Raw genomic sequence first — 20216 nt, 5'->3', positions numbered from 1 at the left:
GGAATGATTGTCATTCAAATGAGCGAAAGTGAACAATAATCGTCCAGTCTAAATGCGAACCAACGACCGAACGACCAATGATAATCGTTCACCTTTCGTTTGTCATTCATTTTATGCCGGCATAAAAAAAACATCGTTGGCTCGTTCGCTAATCGTTCAGTTTAAACAGCGTTTGTTCAGTTGTTCTCAATTACTTATACAGCGAATGTGAACGACTGAAGGATTTCTTGTTTGAATGAGCCGACAATGTATCTGCCTGTCCTGCACGAGAGCCAACAAGGCAGCGATGACGGCATTCGATTATTCAAACAATAAATTAGCTTGTCTAAAAAGACCCTAAGATTGTATTCGCACGTTGCGGAAATGATGCAGTTTTGTTGTGAAATTTCTGCAGCAGATCTGCAGCAAAACCACAGTTTTTTTTACCCTCTTCATGTGAACAGGATTTTCTTTAATCCCATTCCCTTTCATAGCAAACGTTTCCACATTGGAAAATCTGCAGCGTTTCCACAATGTGTGGACGCACCTCACTGAGTTGCTATTTGATGAGCTGTTCATGGATGGATGGACAGATGTATATGGATAGATAGATAGATATGAGATAGATAGATAGATATGAGATAGATAGATAGATATTAGATAGATAGAGATAGATAGATAGATAGATAGATAGATATGAGATTGATAGATAGATAGATAGATAGATAGAGATAGAGAGATAGATAGATAGATAGAGAGAGAGAGAGAGAGAGAGAGATAGATAGATATGAGATGGATAGATAGATAGATATGAGATGGATAGATAGATAGAGATAGATAGATATGAGATAGATAGATAGATAGATAGATAGATAGATAGATATGAGATGGATAGATAGATAGATAGATAGATAGATAGATAGGAGATAGATAGATATTAGATAAAGAGATAATAGATAGAGATAGTAGATAGATATGAGATAGATAGATAGATAGATAGATAGATAGATAGATAGATAGATAGATATTAGGGATGAGCGAGCGTACTCGGAAAAGCACTACTCGCTCGAGTAATTTGCTTTATCCGAGTATCGCTGTGCTCGTCCCTGAAGATTCGGGTGCCGGCACGGAGCGGGGAGCTGCAGGGGAGAGCGGGGAGGAACGGAGGGGAGATCTTTCTCTCCCTCTCTCCCGCCCGCTCTCCCCTGCTCCCCGCTGCGACTCACCTGTCAGCCGCAGCGGCACCCGAATCTTCAGGGACGAACACAGCGATACTCGGATAAAGCAAATTACTCGAGCGAGTAGTGCTTTTCCGAGTACGCTCGCTCATCTCTAATAGATATTAGATAGATAGAGATAGATAGATAGATAGATAAATAGATATGAGATAGGTAGATAGATATTAGATAGATAGATAGATATCAGATAGATAGATAGATATGAGATAGATAGATATTAGATAGATAGATAATAGATAGAGATAGTAGATAGATATTAGATAGATAGAGATAGATAGATAGATAGATATGAGATAGGTAGATAGATAGATATGAGATAGATAGATATTAGATAGATATGAGATAGATAGATAGATAGATAGATAGATAGATAGATAGATAGATAGATAGATAGATAGATAGATATTACCGGTAGATAGAAAGATATGAGATAGATAGATATTAGATAGAGAGATATGAGATAGATATGAGATAGAGAGATATTATATAGATAAATAGGTAGATAGATGAGATAGATATCAGATAGATATGAGATAGATAGATATTAGATAGAGAGATATGAGATAGATATGAGATAGAGAGATATTATATAGATAAATAGGTAGATAGATGAGATAGATATCAGATAGATATGAGATAGATAGATAGATAAAAGATAAAAAGACCAAAAGGAACATTGTGACATCAAATGATAGAAACAATAACAAGAGGTTAGGAACACATCTGAAATAGCTGCATAGATTAGTCTCACTGCTGTCCCCACGGAAATTCCTGGCACCTCACACATTGCACGCGGAGCAAACTCTCGACAACGTAGCACATTTCAGATGTATTTTTACCTCAGTAAAGGGCAGATACTTCTTTGCCCAATGCTGTAATCTAACTATAGTGGATGCAGACAGCGGATGGCTTCAGTTATGTCTGCAAGAATCACATCTGTAAAATAATAATCACCCCCATATGATAAAAAAAAGTTAGTGATTTTTCAGCTACATAACCTACCAGAGTACGCAATCTTCATGGGGAAAGAGTGTGCGTGGGGGGGGGGGGGGGGGGGGGGGGGGGACAATGCATGTTCCCACTATTCAACAATGGGGTTAGAAGGCAGGCTATGTATTGGAAGAAACTGAGTAAAGTTAAAGTATAGGCGCCATTATGGACTTACATTTGTATCTTTGACCATGGGAGTTTTGCCTCTGTCGATAGAAGGCGGCCATTACTTCCATTCTGCATATCATGAATGATTCACGGACAAGTAATGTAATTGGGATCATTTTTGCTAATTGAAGATAAATATATGGAGCAGTTGTGTGCCAAAGACAATTTGAGATTTACCAAATTTTACCCAATGTGCCAGTATGGATACAATTTCGTTCTTCGTCAGGACTGAATGCCTGGCTAGATAATGGTGCTGTCACGCCATAGACAGGTTTAGACTGCCCTCACTAACTGTGTGCAGATTGCGACTGGATATTGTGTGTAGAACAGAACTTCTACCAAGGTGGACAGGCGCTCTTCATCCCTATTATCCCTGTTACACCCCCCCCCCCCCCTGTGAATTCTTCCCCTCATTATTCCTTGTCATCTTTCGTCTCAAACCTTTTACTCTATTCCTTTTCTTTATTTCCACTACACTGATAGTTTTATGGGAGCACATATGCACCGGGGGAATTACCAAAATAACTGCATAAAACGATGAGTAATTTTCAAGTAAGACAGTAAGATTGTCATATTTTATTACAATTCTTTTACCATTCTGTTTGTATTGTCATGAAAAATGCAGCTAAATGAATAAAATACTTTTTGAACCATAAAATGACAACAACCAACCATTACCCACTTGTTATATCCCTTGTTTCTTCAGCGCCGATGCTCCAGTGGTCCCCAACGGTCTTTGACATGCCATGCATCCTTATGAGGCCAATCAGCACGTCATTGCTCTAAGAAAATAAACCAAGGCCGATGGGTCCACTGGAACATCGGCATTGAAGTAGCAGGGGATTAACAGGTGAGTAATGGTTCTTTTCCCCCCTTAATTTTAGAGCATTTCCTGCAGCTACTTTAAGAGGGTTTCCAATATTGCTGACCTATTCTAAAGGCAGGTTATCAATTTCAGATTGGTGGGGGAGAGCGGGTGGCTCCCGTCACCGCTACTGATCAGCTGTTTGAAGGTGCTGCAAGCACTCAGGTGAGTACTGCAGCCTCCTCCTTTTATGCCAGGTACATCACCGTACATTGTGTAGCACCTCAATGGAGATGACCTGCACAAAAGTCATGTTACCGACGGTTGTGGTGTCACAGGCCCAAGAAGAGACCGCAGTGTTTGCCCAAGTGCCTTGACCCCTTCAGCTGATCCTTGGGAGTGTTAGGAGTCAGCTTCCAACCGATCTGATATTGGTGACCAGTAAGTCATTAATACCTGAGTTCTGGAAAACCCCTTTAATTTCTTTAAGCTCTTGGACAACTCCCTTCCAATACTCAGTTGGGAGCAAGATGATTTTGTACAATTTATCTATACAGAGAACTCTGTAAGTCCAAACAATTAAGATGACAAGGGATGGCCAAGCTAACCGACTAAAGAATTTGCTTATCCTGCTACACCCCTTTTTCCAGCTATTATAATTGTATTGCTGTGCTCCTCCTGAACCTGGTGGCCTGATGACACTGACTGACCGTCTTCTGTTTAGAATTTCAAGTCTCTTCCACGGATGTCCCTGAGGATGCTGGAACCTTTGCTGATGGACAGACAGGTGCAGTGGACAGCGACTTGGATGATAAGTCTCTTTATTCTGATCAAATTTTAACTGAGAAGAATATCATATTTTCCTATAATGAAGGCCTTGAGCCAGAAACACATGAGATAAAGCAACAAGATTGTGGAGCTGCGGCTAGTGAGAGGCAGGAAAAGCAAAATATTACTCCAGGAGCATCTGTCTGTGATCCTGTCAATATCGAAGTTGATGCAGGGAAGGAACAAGGCCAACATGTGACCATAGCAAACAAAGCTGAAGAAGTAATTACTGATGATCAGGGCAACAATGAACATATTATTTCAGAGACAGATGCCGCTGTGGAGAATGTAGTAGTAGGAGAGAGCAGTCCTTCTGAAACTGAAGCAAAATTATTACTGGATGTCAAGGAAGAGACCATAGGAAAACCGGAAGTTCGTGTAAATGAAGGAAGGTTACCAGCTTCAGAGGAAGAAGAGGACACTGCAAGTTTAGATACAGAGGAAGAGCAAAAGAAATCAAATGAGGAATCTGGATTAGATAAGAAAGAAGAAGAGCAAGAAGTAGCAGAAGAACCAAAGTTGGATGATGAAACTGATACAAATGGGGCTGAATCTTCAGAAAAACAAGAAGAGGATGAAGAAACAGAGATAGGTGTTAAAACTGATGCAAATCAGTCAGGTGAGTCTTCAGAAGAAGAGGATGAAGAACCAGAAGTAAATACTGAAACTGATGCCGATGGGGATGAGTCTTCAGAAGAAGAGCAAGAAGAGGATGAAGAACCAGAAGTAAATATTGAAACTGATGCAGATGGGGGTGAGTCTTCAGAAGAAGAGCAAGAAGAGGATGAAGAACCAGAAGTAAATACTGAAACTGATGCCGATGGGGGTGAGTCTTCAGAAGAAGAGCAAGAAGAGGATGAAGAACCAGAAGTAAATACTGAAACTGATACAGATGGGGTTGAGTCTTCAGAAACACAAGAAAAGGGTGAAGAACCAGAAAAAGATACTGGGAATGATATATATGGGAGTAAATCATTTGAAGAAGAGGGTAAAGAACCAGAGGTGGATACTGAGACTGATGCAAATGAGGGAAAGTCTTCAAAAGAAGAGCAAGGAGAGGATGAAAATCCAGACTTAGGTGGTGAGAATGACACAAATGTGAGTGATTCTTCTAAACACCAAGAAGATACAAATGTTGATGGAAAAAAAGATGATGTATCAGAAGGTACAGAAGGAAAAATATCAGATACAGAAGATAACATAAAGGAAAGAACTCCAGAAGAAAAAGAAGGAAATAAAAGAGAAAATATAGAAACCAAGAGTGCAGAGGAATTGCAAGACTCTTTTGAGACAGCTGAGAACTCACCTTTAAAACCAGTTAATGAGGAACAGATATTTGCCGAAAGGGAGACTGATGAAGAGAAAAGAGTTCTCGACAAACAAACTACAAAGCCATCCCAGAAACAAGCTCCTAATTCAAGGTCAAGCAGACTAAAAGGTAGACATTCCAAAAATCTTAATGGACCTTCACATGCAAAGTTATATGCCAGAATCAAATGGCTCCCATTTTTTCTCTTTTAAGACATGAATGGGTTATTTCTTTTACTTTGAAATATCTAATTAAATACAACTACTACCATTTGTAATACTGTACATCTCATGTAACATATAGATGTAGCAAATGTTAACTTGACATTTAACTCATTGTGATAACTCAAGTGAGTTATCGCAGAGTGCCAGTCATGTTAATGATTGTTACATCTGTGCGTCCTACCCTACACATAAGTAAAGCTTTGTAAATAAGTTATACCCCATGACAGCACTTCCTGACTCTGAAAGCTCACTGTTATCATGGGAACAGACGGCATCAGAGTGACCAATCAGGCCTATGTTACCGTAATTCTTCTGGAAAAATGGTTGCCATGGGGTCCACAGTTCCTATAATACTACTGGGTGTTAGAGCAAGAGGCAGGAGGTATTTGTATCGGGAAACAGGTCAAAGAACGATTGTCATAGGTCAACCATTGACAACTCAACGTGTAATCTAAAAAACAAAAATCACATTTCTAAGGGTGAAGGGACTTCAATTTGAGGGGTATGGGGCTTTTGGGGAATATATTATGTATATAGTATGTGGATTCCATGTTGGCCTGCAGTACCTTGGTACCACCTGAGAAATATTACATTATCGTTATTGTATTCTAAACTTCCCTTCCCCCTGAAAAAATAAGTAAAATATAAAAAATATTTATTGGCAAACAATCTGCTGTTAGTTTTCCATTAACCATGGATTGTTGTGGTACAGGATGTCGCTGCTGTATCAGACTCTGGGCCGGCCCGTCGCTGCGTGGTTTATGGCTACAGTAAAGCTGTCATCAATGGGATTGTTACTTATACATCTAGCTAAGAATTAGAGGAAGATCCCTGTAGACTTGTATTTCCTGAAAGAGCTGCACATGAGTTAGGTCATAATGGAAGCGGCTGCATCTATAAATAAGGTCATTTTGAAGGGTTCTGTTTAAAGGAATGGACACCACTTATATGTATATCTGTGTGATAATACACATGTACTTCATATGTGGCTCTCCAGCTGTTACATAACTCCCAGGGTGCTCAAATTAGAAGGAGCCGGATGGGTACTCCGCCAGGCACAGGGTATTGCAGTGGACTGCGAAACTTGACAACTTGCAATTTGCTCCTTAATTCTTGCAGGAATTGGCTGGACAGCCACAGTAATCGTCTGTTACGACTCGGTCGGCACGGCCAACACTGTGTAAAGTGGTGGTATCTTCCCTCAGGGTATAAACGGTCACATAACTAGGGTCAGACCACTTATGCTGTTTCGAATTTTTGTTAGGCGTGATGTCTCTGGTGCTCCTACAGCCAGCTATTCTGGCACTCTTCATCAGTCTTCTGCGCACCTCTTCGTATTGAAGCCTAATAGACTTTCTCTAATGTATCAGCAAGAATCCTACACACTGTCCTCTCTAAAACCGCACATATATGCCAGGTATTGGATGACATGTGATATGTCATCTGCGTCTTCAAGGTCCATCTTGACCTGACTGCAACTTGGCAGACTGTTTTTGCAGGGTGGCTTGCCATTGCCTTCCACAGTCATCTTTACCCCCAGCAAGCTGGGTACTTATTTTATTGACCTCGTTGAAATAAAAAGCATGGAAGGCTGAGTCAACCTTGAGCCGTATTGAATCCGCAACCTTCAGGTCATGAGCGAGAGCTTAGGACTGCATACTGCTGCCTTAACACTCTGCGCCACATGAGGCTCTGTATCTGCAGGATAAAGAGTTTTATGACACGCTACAATGGAACTGCAACTCTTCTCTAGGGGTGCTACTCATTCCCCTACACAGTGATAGACTGTGGTTGTTAGAGCATGCTAGGAATTGTGCTTTTGCAACAGCTGGAGAGCCAGGTTGGACATCAACTTTCTGTAAGTTTAAAAATGCTGCTTTTGTCTATATATGAATGGTCAAGGCAGAGTAACTTCTTGGAGACATTCCTTTCCCTCTAGCACTTTTGCAACTGGGACACATGCCTCGCCCAGACTACCCCTAGGTATAGCCACCCGTGTAATATGTCATAGGGGGATGCATTGCTACCCGCCTGCTTCTACAAGTGGATCTTACTATGTACTGGCTCATATGATAAAGTGACTGCCTTATATATTGTTGAGCCCTATTGACTTGATGACTTCCGATGATTTCTTTCTTTCTTATAGATGATGTAGAAGATGTGGAAGATGTGGAAGAAGTCTTCAGGAGGGATAGAAGCCACATAGAGAAGACCTTAAGACTCACAGACGAGAAACCTGCAGATGATTATTCAGGTATCTGCACTTAGTGCTTATTGGTAATATAATAGAGTAGAATGAATAGAATAGAATGAAAAATTGACCAATAACAAACTTACCAATGTTTTATATATACTCCTGCCTCGTTTAGACCATGGATGTCCCGAAACAGGCAAGTGACACCTCTCATCAATGCGGATTGTTATAGTATCTGCGGCTTTTGTGGTCCACATTTTGGGACATCCCACAGCCATAATGATAACATTTCCATTTCTTAAACTTACTTGCTGGGTAAGATGATCATTATGGAGTAGGGGTGCATCACACATTTTGCTATGTTGCCCTATCTGTGGTGTACATAGAAGAGAGGTGGCCCATAACAAATGCAAAAATTGCTATCCATTACGGTGTCAGATTTTGTCATCTAGGACAGAAGGCAGAGTGTATATTTCCCACCTACTCGAAATTTCCAAGACCCTTGGGTCAATTCCAAATCCTCTTCTGGCTAACCAAATAGGTCCTCTCAAGAGGAGAGTCCCACTAAGCAACTAAGGGAATGGGGCCATCCAGAGCCAAACTGCAAGGCCCCATAGCAGCAGCAGAGCGACATGATCTGTCTGTATGGTATGTAATAATTGTGATAATGAGTTACTTGCTTTACCTTGGCTTTTATTGTCCTCTATTTCCCCTATTACAGTGGCACTGCAAAAGCTAAGGAAGATATACCACTCTTCTATCAAACCCATGGAATTGGCTTACAAATACAATGAGCTGAGACAGTATGAGATCACAGGTGAGTGGGTTCATAGTGAGTGCACCATGCAGATTTGCAGAAAGTAAACAGATTGGAAGCACCAGAGTAAATGGAGGAACTCCGCAACAATAGATTACAGTCTTTGTTCTACTGAAAAGTATATAAATAAAGTTACTTCCAGGATAGGAGATACCTATCTGATTGGAGTGGTGGGACTCCCACCAATCCTGAGAATGGGGTTCCCAAAGGTTTCCAAATTAATGCAGCGGTGGTCAGATGCACACTGCAGCTCCATTCATTTCAGCGGGACCACCAGAGATAGTAGAGCGCTTGAAGTCTCCGGTAATCCCATCAAAATGAATAGACTGTTGGTATGCAAGCATGCCCACCGAGCCAGTCCTTCCAGTTCCTTCAGGACCCTAATTATTGTGATTGGTGGATGTCCCAGCACCCGATCAGATAGAATGAAAATTTACCCTAGTGTTTAAATTCTTTCCATTCAGCTAGAATTAGAAATTTATAGGGGTTGTCTGTTATTTATAAGGGTTTGTCTGTTATTTTACTATATCCAGCCCTATGGAAGGGATCTTGTCCAGTAATCAAACTCCTAGCATCATGGCGCCCAGAATGTGAGCGAAGATGCTAGAAGAACAGGCGATAACACTACAGCCTCTGATTGGCTGCAGCAGTCACCTGACATCAGCTATCACAACAAACACTGGGACCACAGTGGGTATGCAGGGCTGGATCCCAGCAGCGGCGGAGGGGTAAGTAATGCTCAGTTTGTTATTTTACTACATACAGCCCTATGAAAGAGATGTTGCCTGGTAATTGGACAACCCCTTAATTTTACATTTACTGATCAATCTAAATATAAATATTGTGCTAAAAATTGCACTAATTTATAATATAATGATTCTTTATACAGATATCAATTAAACAGGTATTGTATATTGATGGACGTACAGCTATGTAGTCAGTCGGTGAGTGGGACTCATGATGACTGGACATCTACCAGACAGCTTAGGAGAAAGAATGAGGCAGCAGATGCATACTTGACTTTTATCCCTTATAAATACCCCTGACGTTTGCATGTCTGCATGTGTACATACTGCCCCTGCATACGGAAATGTATATGATTGCATGAAATCAGGGGTATAGCTATAGGAGGTACAGAGGTAGCAGTTGCACCTAGGCTCAGGTGAATGAGGGACCCAAAGACTGCTCTGCCATATAAGAAGACACTGGTATTTTACATGGCACATGGCAGGTTTGGACCCTGTTACAGATTTTGCTTTGCAGCCCAGGAGCTTCAACTTATGCCTTTGCATAAAATGACACTATATAATATGGCATGCACACTGCTACTTTATTCAACTGTATGGGACTGTTGGAGATAACCGAGTGCAGCATTCAGCTTTTTCTGGTAGTCCCATACAAAGGAATGAAAAAGCTCTCCATACGAGTACACCCAGGACCCCTAAACTGATCGTGGGGTCACAGTAGTCCTCAGTGATCAGGCACTTATCACCTATCCTATGAATAGTGGATAAATTGTTATGACGCCTTTAAGGGAATGTGTCACCAGAAAATGTCCTATTATATAAATTATTTTTGTGTTAAACATATTTTGTAAGAAATTTGGGTGATTTTTAAAAATTTTCTGTCACAACCTGTATTTTTTTTTTAAATCCTAAAATCCTGCACCACAGAGTCTAGTACTACCCTGTTTCCCCGAAAATAAGACGCGTCTTATATTACTTTTTTCTCCCAAATATGCGCTACGTCTTATTTTCAGGGGGTGTCTTATTTCGCCGCGGCAAATCCGTCTGTGGCCGCTAATCCCTCAATTTGCCAGCTTTGTGGACGAAATTTCTCAGAAATCTCGTCCACATGGGACAGCAAATCTGTCACGGCAAAGCTGGGAGAAGCCGGTGTTGTGGTGCGGATTCACCGGCCACAGAAACGGAAAAGCGTGCAGCCAGGTCACTTCAAAACAAGCGGCTGAGTGCCGTGGGTTTTGAAGCAGCGCTTTCCTGGTGGAAATCTCGCTGTTTATCGCTGTGGCCAAACCGCGACATTTCTGCTGGAAATACGCTCTGTGAGAACCCAGCCTTAAGAATCACACAGGGTGCCTGACTCACACACAGAGCCATAAAAAAATAAGGGCTGTAAAGTAACGCACCTGTCTGCAGACAGAAGTTCCTGGACCACTTGTAAGCAGGGATGGTATTGCAGCTTCCGGCCACCAGGGGGAGCTCATCACAGCAGACATGTACAGCAGGAACAGAACGTACAGTATGGACTTTTCCAGCCAGCAAGGGGAGCTCACAACAGCACACTCGTACAGCACAGCAGGGACAGGATAACAGCAGACTGTCTGCAGATCTACCTGTACATCTGGAGGTAGGAGACAGCGAGGATGGCAGCAGGGGACAGGCCTCTTGACTTGCCTGCACACTTTACTATGCCTTACTATCGGGGGGTGCCTTATATTTGGGACTTCTGCAAATTTCAGGGGGTGCCTTATTTTCAGGGGGTGTCTTATTTTCGGGGGAAACACGTAGTCTTTTACTTCCTAATCTGTAGAGGAAGCCTTTCAGCAGTCATCTCACTAACATCACAGGCAGGATTACACTGAGAGGTAACACCTATATGTAGATGACCAAGGATTCTCCATTCACAGTAGTTATAAACTATCTGCTCCCTTCCCTCTACAATGACCTCTGCACAAGTCACAGATCAATGGGACCCCTCCTTTCACTGTGTAAATGGCCCATGAAGCTGCTGTAAAGCATAGCTCTAAATGCTGGTAAATGCAGCTCTAGAAAGATGGGCGCCCCCATAGTTGTGTATAGAGAACCAACTAGAAAAACCCTACAATCAGATAATTAAAACAGATTAGAAAAATGTAATTTTTTCTCTATCTGGTTTTAATTAATAAAATACATTTTTGGTGATATAGTCCCTTTAGGCACTTGAGCCACTGTAAAGCTGGTTAGAGATTTCATAGCATATATTTTGCATGGTATTTAGCACATAGCTCAACTGATTTTCACGTATATGTACTATAAGAATAAGGTTACATACGTAATTTTGGCATTTGGCGTCCAGATGATAGTGTTGCACTATGCCCTCTATGCCCCTACTATACACCTGCTATAGGGCACAGCTTTCCCTTGTCTCCTAATTAAATGTTGACATGTCGTTTCCCTCCCATCTGCTATTAGCTTATCATGGACGTACCCTTGCTGACTCGGCCACAGGTGGGTAGAACTGCCTATGTTGCCTATGTCCTGCCTGGCCTTTTCAGCTTGTGTGTCTGCTTCCTATAACATAGGCCTGAAGTTATTCCATAGGACAGCCATGCATACTCACCTGTTATCTTCAGCTTGCTACCTTCAGAGGGGCTATGTAATGTATGACCGCCACACTAGTAATAAGCAGTTAATATATCGCTCTATGTAGTTTACAGTCAAACTGGAGTTATTACCTACTAGTGAATGGATCTGTTGTATAAGAAGAAGCAGAACTCTACAATCAGATGAAGAAATGGGACCAGAATCTGGCCTGATACCAGGAGAATTGTCTTGGAATATCTTAGCATTATGTTGGTATCTTATCGCTATGATCCTTTCCTTCTTCTGCTGTGTCCCATTGGCAGCATGGGTGATGGTGGGATTACATGCCTGAAGTTATATCTACTTTTTCACATCTTTTATTACTGACGTTTTTGGGACAAGAATGAATGTGTGGTTACTAAGTAAACCCTTTTTTCCCTTCTTTTCAACTCTGATGAAAACAAACTTTTATCTTACGTGGTGAGAAGTGTGGTTCATAGATCTACAGCTCATAGTTCAGGACATATTTAAATTAAAGGACTTTGGTTTAGAAAACTTGTTTTCAAATACCTGAAAATTAACTCTCTGGATGACCTGGCACATTTATGAATTACATCGATTTCAGTGAAGACTGTGCAATACTTCATTTCACCTGTGGTGGCGCTGCAAGTAAATTGAAAACTTCATGTCTGGTTTCCCAAGAAATTACAGCTGATTGATGGGCGCCTAAGCAGTGGAGCACCCGGTATTCAGCTTATGATTGGAGGATCCTTCTAACCAAAAGAAATTATCCAAAGTGGACAACCCCTTTAAGGACACATAAACTCAAAGATGCAGTCAACCAAAAAATTTTTTAAAAACTTCCCAATTCTGTGTATCTTTTAATAGTGTCACTTGATCTTATGCGCATATTTTAATAACTATATCTTTATGTGCCAATTACTTCAATTTCTTCTCTTCCTTTTCTTCATGTTCTTAGTATTACAAAATCCAAAATACAACTGTAATTCAGCCATTATAATTATTTTTTTTTGCTAGATGGAGAGATCACCTCAAAACCAATGGTGTTGTTTTTGGGACCGTGGAGTGTTGGCAAGTCCAGCATGATCAACTACCTCTTGGGGTTGGATGAAACCCCCCATCAACTGTATACAGGTAATAATGGAGTCATCTTCATACATGAATTTTCAGTGCGACCGTCCAATATAAACCATACGCTCCTCTTTGGTAGGTGCTGAACCCACAACTTCTGAATTTACCGTGGTCATGCATGGGCCAAAGCTGAAGACCATTGAAGGCATTGTGATGGCTGCTGACAGTGCTCGTTCCTTCTCTCCACTGGAGAAATTTGGGCAGAACTTTTTGGAGAAGCTTATTGGCATTGAGATTCCCCATAAACTCTTGGAGAGGGTGACATTAGTGGATACTCCTGGTATCATTGAGAACCGAAAACAACAAGAAAGAGGTAGGTATGATAACACTATACGTGAGGGATAACCACTAGTGATCACTACATGGTCTTATCAATTCTCTTGAGCTTATAGCCAATTGATTTCTATCTTCTTATGTATTAACATAGATGAAATTATATACTATTCATTTTTCAATTTTCCTTCGCAGGTTATCCATTCAATGATGTATGCCAATGGTTCATTGACAGAGCTGATCTAATTTTTGTTGTATTTGACCCAACCAAACTGGATGTTGGCCTGGAGTTGGAGATGCTCTTCCAACAGCTGAAGGGACGTGAGTCTCAGATCCGTATCATCCTAAACAAAGCCGATAGCATGGCCACTCAAGAACTTATGAGGGTATATGGTGCTCTTTTCTGGAGTCTGGCACCTCTCATCAATGTTACAGAGCCACCCAGAGTCTATGTAAGTTCTTTCTGGCCAGAGGAGTATAATCAAGACACACACAAAGAGTTATTCCTTAGGGAAGAGATATCCCTTCTAGAAGATCTTACTCAAGTCATTGAGAACAGACTTGAAAACAAGATAGCCTTTATTCGTCAGCATGCTATCAGAGTGCGCATCCATGCTTTGCTAGTTGACCGATACCTTCATACCTACAAGGACAAGATGACATTCTTTAGTGATGGAGAACTTGTGTTCAAGGACATTCTCGAGGACCCTGATAAATTCTTTATCTTCAAGTCCATCTTGGCTAAAACCAATGTTAGCAAATTTGACCTTCCCAACCGTGATGCCTATAAAGATTTCTTTGGAGTAAACCCGATAACAAGTTTCAAGCTTCTCTCTCAGCAATGCTCCTACATGGCTGGCTGTGTCCTTGAGAAGATCGAGAAAGCCATAACACATGAGCTTCCAGATCTTCTCAGCAGCATCAGTAAAAAGCCTTCAAATCTCAACTGTGATGTGACCGGTTGCGGAGAAGCACCAAAGAACCGTTATAAAAAACATTAACTTATTTCCAGCCTAATCCCTTCTCATATTTAATAAAAAGCCAAATAAAAAACAGTGTATCAACGCCGTATGAAGGTCTTACGATCTTTTGGTGGTGGACATAGCCTGCTTTGTGAAACCCTTGCAAGCTATCCTACTTACAGTATGTTTTCAAGGTGTGTCATAGAGATGATACTCAAAACAATCCTTCTATTCTAGAGGGCCTGGTGGTTACTTTGGTGCTGAAGGAAGGGAAGATGTAGGCAACAGCTAATGGAGCCTTCACATGTAACTGATCAGTTTTGTTTGCAGATAATATTGCAGAGAACCGTGCTTCCACCCTTATCTCATTGTACAAGGGTCTTTCTCTTCTCCCACTATAACCTCATGGTCCTAGAGAAGAAAGAACAGACTTTAGTTTGCAATTGAATGAGGTCTACAAGGAATTTCAGTTCACTGCAAACTTTCTGATGCAATGTGTGTAATGACAATTTGTCTTGTAACGTGGTGAGGTGGTATATTTTGTCTAGGTAGATGAGGTACCTTATAGTGTACACTCTTATTGGGCTAGTAAGCTCCATCCACCCTCTCAGCCCAAACCATAGTGGTTGGGCTATTGATCCATTGGACGTGTAATGTCAAGTGCTGCACCTCCTAAGGGCTACCTAGAACCAGCATCACTTAACCATTGTCCAAAAGTGGGCACTACCATTGATGGAAAGGCTCAACCTATGTTCATGTTACAGTATGTTTAGAATCTTTTAAGATTAGGTATTCCAAACACTGTCCTCACCCAGGCAGACAAGATGTAGGGATCATAAAAATGGGGTAGCCAATAATTTTCTGAAATATTGTATTGCATTATGTTGATCTTGGCAACATCCAAAATGATAGCAGGTACTTATTTTATACTGTCGTGACTATTCTTTGGAATATTTGCAGTAGGGAAGTCTTGGTTTTACCATTGTATAGTTATCTAATAGATGTTTTACTTTTACCAATCTGGTTAAACACCAGTCCATATGATATTTAGCAAAAAATTCAATAAACATCAAAACAATGTTGATTTGTTCAGATCTTCTCGGACAGTCCAATCTTTGTTTTTCCATATGCTTTCCCAACCCCTTAAAAAATTGCGTGGAAGGCAAACATGAAGTCTTTAGTAAGGATTTTCTTCGTATGTGGTTGTAACCATCTGCTTCCAGTTACATCTCGAACAGTTACAGGTATTTTGTTAAAGCAGGTCTGCCAATCCAGAAGTACAAGTAGTCCGTTTTCTAGGAAAATAAACATATAGATGTGCAGAATTCCAGTGTCAAATACCAGGAGGCCCTAAGCGAGACAGAAGGAAAAACAGAAAGGAAATGGAAAAGTGTAATTAAGTAGGACTTGTCTTTTACACACACAAGAAACAGCCATTCTGTGTGCTGAATCCATTAGATAAATAGACACTGAGCCAGCAGCTAAAAATTATGGGTAGGAGAGTAGCCAGGGAAGACCAGTAGGGCATGTGTAGTGGGTGCAAAGTACTCTGCTGTGCCCATGATGTTTAGATACAGGGCTAAGGCCACACACTGAATTTTTGCCCAGGTGGAGGCAAGCCTAGCTATTACTGACTCTATGAGGTGCATTCAAGTTCTAAGGTCTCTTACTTTTTTCTCAAGACTAGACGTAAAGAGAAACATGGGATAGATTTTAGAAGATGAGGGCATTCTTTCGGGGATGAGTGAGATAGATAGCAGTATTGTCCAGCGCACAGAACCCATGTGATAGTGGCTGGAGTTAGAAGCATTCTCAATATTTAAAATGTTGATTTTGCAAGAACAGTGTGTAATCATTGGTTTTCTTCACGCACTTGGAATGTCATCCATCGACATTCATCATCAGTTGAGTGAGACATGCGGTGAAGAAGTTTGTGGTGTGACAGTTCTAAGAAGGCCAAATGTCATGTGTGAACGAACCAAAGGAGCCTCAGCCACACACCAACTGGTCGGACTACATCATTGCGCAAGTGGAGCAAGTAGCTATGGAAGACCGCCAATTGACTGTGGAAGAGACTGCCTGCAAAGTTTGTATTTCCATATGATCTGGGCACACCATCCTATGTGATGTTTTTTCCAGGTGGTTGCCCTGAATACATCAATACAACACTCCTGCTCATCAGGCAGCCTTTATTCAGCGGTTTCTTCATGACAACAACTTTGAAGTAGTTCCTCATCCTCCCCTACTCACCTAACCTTGGCCTTTTGCAATGATGAAGAATGATCTTTATGTTCGCACATTTTCCAGTCATGCCGCTCTTGCATCATCAATTTTCCAGTGGGCAAAATTGACCCCTTAAGAAGTATTTGCAGCAGTCTTGCAATCATGGCATCAACGTTGTGTTAAGATGTGTAGGTCAAGAGGTAGATCATGCTGAGAAGCAACAATACTTTCAGCTTTCTGGGCTGAGTAGTTGTTTTTTTTAAATTAGGAGACCTTAGAACTTGAATGCACCTCATATGCATTGTTGCTGGCTCCAAAATTCATGCTGGACTAAGCATAGCATGGCCTGTAAGACTCCCTACACCCTTGTGGTCCATTTTACTATGTTGCTCTCCACGGAGAGGAATATTAAACTACCTCTCCTCACATGGATGGCCTTGCATTCAACCAACCAGAACCCTGTTGTGTACTGCTGAGGGTAAGAACCCCAAAACAGCTGTGTGTGTGTATTGATATTCTGGTTTAGTTTACATCCTTAGTCTTGTTGCAAGGTCTGTTAAAAGACCAGCTGTTGATTCATAGGGAAGCTACTTTCCAATAGGTGATACAATGGAGGTATTTTTCCATCATTCATTTACATAGCTTTTTCCCAGGGAGCAGTGCGTGGCCTAAAATGCTGTTTTCTCCTGTGGCGCTCTCCAAAAGGAGAAACATTATCCCCTGGATTGGCTGCTAAATGAAACGATGAGTAATGATGACTATGTGTTAAGACAATACAATGGCTACCCCACCCCCCACCTTATGTGCAAGTGACAGGTAGACAATACAAAATTAAGGATTATTGGAGTAAAAGTGATGAACTTTCAACCAACTAATGGTGTCAGTAGTCAATATGGAAGATTTTTAGTACACTGCAGTATATAATTAATATAAAGCCTAATCCCATTACAATAAGGACATACACCTACATATATATCTTTGTAGCGTGTATATTCAGTTTTTTTTACCTCCATTAAGTATTGGGCCGGTTACATCATCCATTTGAGTTCTTATTTAGGCGGCCATCATTTCAGTACATGTATCTAGTAATCACAGGAAGTTGTGCTGTACAATTCACTGCCTCTGTGCCGCACAGACTTTTTTTGGTCTGTCCTTAAAAGGCAGTAGGAAGTAAAACATACAGGAATTAGAGGGGTTTAATTGGTATCACTGTACTTATAGGAAGACTTGGGCAAGACACGGTATACCAAATAGGTTTTGATATGTTATATCGATGATATTAACCAGCATATTGGGCTAATGGCCTCCATAAACTAACCATGTACTATTCACACTTTTTGCTCCCAAGGGGTTAATGGAAAGTTCATGTATATTTGCAGTTGGCTTAAACAGCAGGTGCCGCTTCCTTGGTCCAATTCATAGAGTTGTTCCACTTTATTTTCTTTGCTGCCACAAACCCTCCTTTCAGTCTGTTATTAGCGGGACCCTCCTCTTGACGTACAATAAAAATGTTTGTGCATGTCAACAACAGAGTCACTGTGATCTCCTTCTCTTATCAGACAATGGTGGTTTTGTATGCCTGCAAAATACACTATGGGCACTTCTTGTTTCAAGAGAAACTATCGATCAAATTGAAGTGCAGTTTTTCTAAAAGACTACTTTGTAAGGCTCGCCAATAAATTTGCAAAAGTTTGATACTTTGAAAAAAAAAAAGTGAAAAAACAGATTGAACGACAGGAGTACGTGTTTTTCTGCACATACTCAGGATAAATGATCTATTTTGTTTCTTGGGTATTGAAAGCTAAAGTGAGGTTCTCATGACGGACCTGAATGTGCATAAATTACAAAGGGGAAAAAAGATGGACTACGTTCCCAAGGAATGAATAGAGTGGAACAATCTCACCTGGTTGCCAAGGAAAATCGAGGTCGACCCCTATACCCCACAGCCACGATCGCCTTGTATTATAAAACCTCAATGAGGAGGGAGGACTTTCCATCCATACAGGACATCCAGGTCCGGAGAGCACCAATAACAGGGCTGATACCAAGGTCTGGGGAATAAGTATAGGTTGGGAAAGAAAAAAGATGAATTGCGCTCAGGGAGTGACCTCCACCCAATAATACTGATGAGATGTTTGGAACATCTTTCACTTGCTTCACCAGGGTGGTGAGAGAGACCCGACTGAGTCACCACAAAGCCCTGTATTCACAAAAACTGGTAAAGCCAAAAGAGGGAGGGACTTGTTATTTGTATAGCACCAACTTATTCCGCAGTGCTTTCAGGTAATTTTTTTGTTTATATCCCCCCAGCAAGCTGGGTACTCATTTTACTGACCTAAAAAGGATGGAAGGCTGAGTCAATCTTGAGCCAGCTACCTGAGCCAAGCAGGTAGAACTCACAGCCTTCAGGTCATGAGCAAGAGCTTTGGACTGCATTCGGCTGCCGTAACACTTTACGCCACACGAGGCAGGTGTGCAGGCTGGTATTGAAGATATCTCATCAATGCAGAGTTTATTGCCAAAGGATAAAATGAGTACTGCTCTGTGATGCATTTCAGAGGGAAGACTGCTTGATAAAGGGGGGCTTTTCCTGATGTCTATCTTGCATATGTTTCCTGCAGAGCCACTTTCAGTCATCATCTTCTGTTAAGGCAGCATTATGCATTCTTGCTGATGACCTGAAGGCTGTGAGTTCAATCCCAACATGGTTCAGGTAGTCAGCTCAAGGTTGACTCAGCCTTCCATCCTTCTGAAGTTGGTAAAATAAGTACCCAGCTTGCTTACCTGAAAGTGCTATGGAATAAGTTGGCGCTTTACAAACAACAAGTCCCATTCCCTTACTATATCAGAGATGAGATAGAAATACTCTTCAAAGATCAACTCTACTCATGGGTCAGACTGGCCAACCAAAGTATCTTCTGATGGGTCCAGGCTCTACCACAATAGTGGACTTCAAGGCTGCAGCAGAAGACAAGCTGATTTGGACACAATCACTTGCTGCTTGGGGTAATTGGAACAAATGACCAATACACTCTAATCTAAACAGAAGCAGCCCTTTAGTGTCTTAACATCCAGGACCATGATGCCTTGTGCAAGGAGTTGCATCCAGACTTCTACTATCATGGAAGTTTGTCTACCCAGGCTGAGCAAACTTGGAGATTTTGTCGAAAAGTCATGAGATTGCATTTCCTCCCAAAAGCCGTATTGTAATATAGAGCTATAATGTATCTATGTATAAATTCAGTCTGGGGTAGAAGTGGCCTTCATCCCCCCCCCCCCCCCATCCTCCAATGATACGCCTGCATGCCGTGCAGCTGTTACCAGGCCCCGCTTTTGTAAATAAACCTTTTCTGCTTCAAAGATCTAAAATAAGACTCCTTACAGGGGGCAGCTTCCGTCTGGGCAACAGATGGCTAAGAGAACACAGAAGGAATATTCAGCTTTATGGAGGCCACGTCTAAGATTCTGCAGTAATTCTTATCTAATGTTCTGTAATAAGAGGAATTTAGGAATCTAGGCCGTGAACACAAAAGTCATACAGTCATGGATAGAGAAAGGAAAGGGATCCTTCAGTCTGGGGCGGGGGACATGGCACATTTTGAAGATGTCTTACATAACAGAAAGAAAGTCTCTATAATTGTGGATGATGTGGTGAATTGTCTTCAGTCCTCTCCGATATGGAAAGCTCTGTCAATTGCCATAAATGAGCTTCTAAATCCTTAATCTTATTTTGTAAAGTACAGAGGATAATC

General features: G+C 41.3%; 1 protein-coding gene across 1 annotated transcript; it reads left to right on the top strand.

Moving 5' to 3' along the window:
- Nucleotides 1-2453: 2453 nt before the first annotated feature.
- SRL (sarcalumenin) lies at nucleotides 2454-15333 on the top strand. Its single transcript, XM_066577848.1, has 8 exons — nucleotides 2454-2472; nucleotides 3905-5446; nucleotides 7688-7795; nucleotides 8457-8552; nucleotides 11744-11779; nucleotides 12893-13009; nucleotides 13086-13319; nucleotides 13475-15333. Exons 1-8 carry the CDS (start codon nucleotides 2454-2456, stop codon nucleotides 14278-14280), a joined length of 2958 nt encoding a protein of 985 aa, XP_066433945.1. The 3' UTR covers nucleotides 14281-15333.
- The last annotated feature ends 4883 nt before the right edge of the window (nucleotides 15334-20216 follow it).

The sequence above is a fragment of the Eleutherodactylus coqui genome, chromosome 8 (assembly GCF_035609145.1).
Source record: "Eleutherodactylus coqui strain aEleCoq1 chromosome 8, aEleCoq1.hap1, whole genome shotgun sequence".
Taxonomy (NCBI): domain Eukaryota; kingdom Metazoa; phylum Chordata; class Amphibia; order Anura; family Eleutherodactylidae; genus Eleutherodactylus; species Eleutherodactylus coqui.
This window is presented reverse-complemented; position numbering and strand designations above follow the sequence as displayed.

Excerpts from the sequence above, each read along its gene's own strand:
- SRL (XM_066577848.1), top strand. Across the intron at positions 5,447-7,687 it reads AAGGTCAAGCAGACTAAAAG|ATGATGTAGAAGATGTGGAA; the intron begins GTAGACATTCCA and ends TCTTTCTTATAG. Across the intron at positions 13,320-13,474 it reads CCGAAAACAACAAGAAAGAG|GTTATCCATTCAATGATGTA; the intron begins GTAGGTATGATA and ends TTTCCTTCGCAG.